The sequence below is a fragment of the Lipotes vexillifer genome, unplaced genomic scaffold (genome assembly GCF_000442215.2).
Source record: "Lipotes vexillifer unplaced genomic scaffold, Lipotes_vexillifer_v1.1 scaffold4, whole genome shotgun sequence".
NCBI classification, from domain to species: Eukaryota; Metazoa; Chordata; class Mammalia; order Artiodactyla; family Lipotidae; genus Lipotes; species Lipotes vexillifer.
The window spans coordinates 3,589,321-3,595,119 of NW_006785876.1; the positions used below are offsets into that span (position 1 = coordinate 3,589,321).

Below are 5,799 nucleotides of genomic sequence, written 5' to 3' on the forward strand. Positions count from 1 at the left end.
GAAAGAGTGAGGAGACAGGTGGGGGGCGCTGTGACCTCTACACAGGCCTCCACTGTGCTGCCACTTCCTGAACACACCAGGCTCCACACCAGCCTCCCCCCACGCTCTCCCCACTGCCTGCTGCAAATTCACACGTTTCACCTGAGAAATCCAGTTCAAAGCATTTCAGCCCTCCAGTAAAAAGACATCCAAAGCCAATCTGGCATTCTGTTCCTGTGCAGACTCACTGTGATTACATGCTTAATTCATACTACGGGAGTCTGCAGATGTTCTTACTGTCTCAAAAACAGTCGAAAGGCAACTAAAGATTTGGGTCCCAGATCAGCAGCACCAACCACCACTTGGGAACCTGTTCGAAATGCAAATTCTCCACCCCACCCCCTACCTACTGGGTCAGAAACTCATAAGCGGTGGGGGGGTCGATCTGAGGGAATAACAAGCCCACCTTCCCACCCTCCAGGTGATGCTAACGCTAGTCAGTGTGAGAACTTCTGACCTAAAGGCACGGAGCCAGTAAAGCAGGAGAACCGGATCTCCAATCCAGGCCTTCTGAGCTCCTTCCATTCTACCCCACTGCCTGCTGAGAATGTGCTGTTTCTCCACCTAGACTGTAGTTCCTTGAAAGTAAAGGTCTGATGAGGAAAACAGAGCCCAGGCCAAAGAGCTTCTCAGAAGTAGCATGCTATCTTATGTCTATATACAAGTGTTTTGTTTTCCAAATGCTTTCATAACCGTTCTTTTGATTCTTTGTGTTCTTCCTATTGCAGTCAAAACAAATGTTAACACTGCAATTTTACTGATGATGAAATTCAGTTCAGTTCTTAGCTACCATTTACTAGACATTTATTCCATGACAACCTTTGTTCTAAGTGCTTTGCGTGTATTAACTTATTTAATTAGCACAACAACACTAGGAGGTAAATACTGTGATTATCTTCATTTTGCAGATAAGAGAACTGTATTGGGAAGGGTGCAAAAAACACAGCCCCCACCAGACAGTTTCATTCGAGGGGATTTAATACAGGGAATGAAGTACAGGGGTTGGAATAACTGAAAAATCGAATGGAATATGGTGAAGCCACCCAGAGATTAGCAACACAGGGAGCCACTAGCATCCCTAAGCTGGAAGAAAAAAGAGAAGATGTGCTGTTACGAGAGCCAGGAACAAGGGCTGCTGAACAGGAGCTAGAACCAAGGAAGAAACAACAGCCAGAGACACAGCCCAAGGCAGAGGGAGAGGGAGAGAGAGACTGTGGACTCTCTATCTTCCATCCTCAAATCTTCCCCCGTGCCTCTCACTGGCCAAAGATAACTTACAGGAGGCCTTGCAAATGTAGTTTGCAGGAGAAGTGCAGGGAATGGATCCCTGGGGAAACAGGCAAGGGACCAGCATAAGAACAGTCACAGGTTGCGGGAATAACCTAAAGCTGCAGTTAGTTGTGGCAGAGCCAGGACTCAGTTGTCTGGTTCCATGACCTAGGCTCTTAGTCACTGTGCTATGGAACAGTCCAAAATCAAGTTACTACAGAGCCAAGACTAAGAGAACCCAGGTTCCCTAATTCCTATCCAAAAATCCTCTTTACCCCCTAACATCACCAACCACAGCCCATCTCACCTTGAAATGCATTTAAAACAAAAGTTGTTTCACTGATCAAGGTTATGCTAAGGAGGTAGCCAAGGCCACTGGCTAGGTGTGGGAAACAGGAAGCCTTTCTACAAAAGTTCCCCAAACTCTAAAGCTCCAAGAGAATCATATGCAAAGCCTTCTGAGCCTCAAAGGAGTCTTTCTCAATTTTAAGGGTGCAGGAAGACCATCTGTGGAGCTTATTATAATGTAGATTATGACTGACTACCAGTCAGTCGGTAAGCGGGGGTGGGGGTGGGGGTGAGCCAGGAACCTGCACCTTTAACAAGTAACCCAGAGGATTTTGAGGCAATTTGTTGGTGACCAACACTCTGAGAAACACTGTTTTAAAAGTGCAAAGTGCAAAAAGACTACAACATAGGCCCAGTCTAAGAGATGAAGTCAAAAATTAATGAATTCAGAAGCTCATCTGCCGCATGTCCACGAATACCACCCTCAGCAGAAGAGCAGAAAGGTTTCAATGAACATGAATGTCTATTAACTCCACGGCAGGTTCCAGCCATCCCATAGACCCATCTCTCACTGACCTTGGCTGCCAAGGGTAGAGGCAGCCGTGTGGTAGGTCTCACAGTCCACACAAAATGTTCCTTGCTTCTCTGCTCCAAGCATCTCCAATTTCCGGGTGAGGAGCTCCACGGTCTGCTGGACACTCTTGCCCTCGGCCACGGGCATCTGGGACACACTGGAAGGGAGAAGACCAAAATCATCACACACGTGTACTCACTGAGTCACTCACTCACCCACAGAATCACAGCTCATCAGGGCCAGTAGTTACCTTAGACACCATCAACCCAGACCTCCTCATTTTAAAGACAGGGAAACAGAGGCCCACAGTCCCTGAGAGCTTTGCTAAGAACAAGAGCAGGTCTCAGGACTCAGGTCTACGGCAACAGCATTTCCCGAGTGTGGTATGTGTGCCAATGTTCAAGAGAAGATTTTAGGTGGCATACAGACTGAGCATGCAGTAACACTGAATTATACGATGAAAAAGGGATTTCCTCTGCATTTCTTTCACTTCTGACTACATCAAAGACAAAGCCTCAACTTGGGGTTATTACGTTTTTTACCAACTCTCTAACACTTTGCACGTGGGCTGTCCAGCACAGTAGCCACAAGCCACATGCGGCTATTTACACTTAAGTGAATAAAACAAATTAAAACTTCAACTCCTCAGCTGCACACTACCCACATTTCAAGGGTTCGACAGCCACACGTGGCTGGGGGCTAGTGTACTGGGTAGTGCTGGCACAGAACATTTCCATTGATGCAGAAAGTTCTAAGGATCCTGGGATCAAAGAGAAAGCAAACCTCAAGTTTCTAATCTTTGGGAGTGAGAGGCAACAGTACGTACAAGAATTTAACCAAAACAATGAAACAAAAAGTTATTTCCAAGATTTCCTTCTATGGTGAGTGAAACTGGCTTCCCCTTTAGAGTGGTAGGAAACAATCACCAAGCACCAACTATGTGCCAGGCAGTGTCCAAAGGCCTTTAGATAAATGAACTCTTTGAATCTTCACATCAACCTTATAAGATATAATATTATTATCTCTTCATTGTCAATGAGGAAACTGAAGTACAGAGGGGTTGAATAACTCACACAAGGTCACAAAGCTTGGTGTGGTGTGGCATGACCAAATTTCAAAGCCAGGCGAGCTGGCTCTATATCCGTGCTCTTAACCAGTCTACCAGAATGCTTCCCCAGGAATATAGTTGTCTGTTAAAATACTTTTAAGGAAAAGAAACAGAATCCAAAGAAGACATTAATAAATAATAGTTCAGGGGATTTCCCTGGTGGCACAGTGGTTAAGAATCTGCCTGTCAATGCAGGGGACACGAGTTCAAGCCCTAGTCCGGGCAGATCCCACATGCCGTGGAGCAACTAAGCCTGTGCACCACAACTACTGTGCCTGCGCTCTACAGCCTGCGAGCCACAATTACTGAGCCCGCGTGCCACAACTACTGAAGCCCACGTGCCACAACTACTGAAGCCCACGTGCCACAACTACTGAAGCCCGCGTGCCTAGAGCCTGTGCTCTGCAACAAGAGAAGCCACCACAATGAGAAGCCTGCACAAGGCAATGAAGAGCAGCCCCCCGCTCACAGCAACTAGCGAAAGCCCACACGCAGCAACGAAGACCCAACGCAGCCAAAAAATAAATTAAATAAACAAATAAATAACAGTTCAAGTGCTACATGACTAAATAAAAATCATAAATACAGTCATACGTGGCTGAATTTGGGGAGACACTGCATTGCTTTATGATCAATCACAATCAACTAAAGGAAACTATAAAAAGAGAGTCCTACTGTTGCTAAAAAATTGTCACTACTCTCCATCAGAAAAAGCACTAACAAGCAATGATGATGATGCTTATGTGCCTGATTTTGAAATAAAAGAGAACCCCTGGGACTTCCCTGGCAGTCCAATGGTTAAGAATCTGCACCTCCAATGCAGGGGGCGAGGGTTCGATCCCTGGTAGGGGAACTAAGATCCCACATGGCACAGCGGAGGCCAAAAAAAAAAAAAGAATCCCTAAGGTAATGCTCCCGGGGTCAGAAGTCCTAGAAGCCTGAAAAAGCTGAGAAGCATCCCAGCCGACAGAGAGCCCTTTCCTTCTGTCTGCCTTCTGCACTGAAAGTACAGGGTTCCATGCCTCTGTGCAGCAAACTTTTTTTTTTTTTTTGGCTGCGCCCTGCGTCATACCAGATCTTAGTTCCGCGAACGTTCCGCAAACAGGGAGGCGCGGAAGTCTTAGTTTCCTGCAGTGGAAGCATGGGGTCTTAACCACTGGACCGCCAGGGAAGTCCTCAGCAAACTTTTCGTTCATGTTCCTCACATCCTTCTTACACTAAAGGACTTCGAAGGAAACTCATGATGTCAACTTCAGGAAGCAAATGTGCAGTCCCTGACAAACCTGCAAGACCTGGGCAACCAGGAGGATGAGTTCCCACAGGCTCTTATATGAAAAGCCTAGAGCCACTGACTTCAGATACCCTGGCCTCTAGCCCTCTGACCAGAAAGATGCCATATATATATATATATATATATATATATATATATATATATATATTTTAAGCCCTGAAATCTAGCATTTTGGAACTAATGCCTCCAAGAAAATTAGGCCCATATCTTTCCCTGCCACACTGACTTATAACATGTTAGAGATAATAAGTCCATAGAAACTGAACCAACCATGTAATTAAACATAGTAAGAAACAGGTCCTGAAGAGGTGATGTGCCTGGAATCCCAATCTCCTAATTCCCAACAGCTTCTTTTTTTTCCTGTAGAACCAAGATCTTAAAATGGCCAAACTAGGACCAGAGACAGGCTGGTGTAAACGCATTTAGTGGCTGTAGGGAGGGGCAGGCGAAAACCTTAAAAAGATAACTGTCTGCCTGTTGCCTATCCCCCACCATCCAGTCCTGCCTGCAAATGGGTCCTAGTCCCAATATCCTACTTCCGACCCTAAAGTTCCACCCCGGGCAGTACTATGGCCTCACGGGCGGCAAAACGTACCAAGAAAAAGGGAAGGAGGTACACGACAATTGATGGATTCTTAAGATAAAACCTTTTACCTGCCGCCTTCCAGGAGGAAGGGGCGCATCTCCGAGAGAAAAGTCCAGCAGATTCCGCAGCCCTCACGGTGGCCCCCTCACCCACACAACCCGAGGACATCTTGCTCAGCTCCCGGGGGGCGGCGGACCCTGGTCCCGATCCTCCTCCCGGGTACACTGGAGGTTCCAAGGGCCTTCAAGACCCCAAGCCCCGCCCCCACAAAATCCCTTGAAGTCCTACCAAGTCACTCCCATGGTGTCGGGCCAGGATGATGGGAGGATCAAACAACTGAAATGCAGTACTCTCCGGCAGCCCACACGAGGTGAAGCAGCCCAGCTAATGCAAGCTCCAGAGCACGGAGACGCTCCGGAAATAACGTAAAAACAGAACGCCCAGTCGTCTAGCTCACGAGGAAAAGGGGCGTGTCTAGGCGCCCCAGTGACGTCACTGCCTGACACCACCACCACCACCACCACCACCACCACCACCACCACAACCACCACCACCCACACGCACGCACGCACGCACGCACACGCACGTACACAGGTTTGACTGCTACTCTCATCAACCTGAGTTTCCTGCTGGTTTTATGATTT

General features: G+C 47.3%; 1 protein-coding gene across 1 annotated transcript in view; it reads right to left on the minus strand.

Annotated features, from left to right (window-relative positions):
* The window catches only part of MED20 (mediator complex subunit 20), a 9,258-nt gene extending 3,743 nt beyond the window's left edge, over positions 1–5,515 (minus strand). The window contains exons 1-2 of the mRNA XM_007458206.1: positions 5,444–5,515; positions 2,173–2,327 (exon numbers count right to left, since the gene is read on the minus strand). Coding sequence (XP_007458268.1) covers positions 2,173–2,327; positions 5,444–5,457 — 169 coding nt within the window. The 5' untranslated portion in view covers positions 5,458–5,515. The remainder of the gene's footprint in view (positions 1–2,172; positions 2,328–5,443) is intronic.
* Positions 5,516–5,799: the final 284 nt, after the last annotated feature.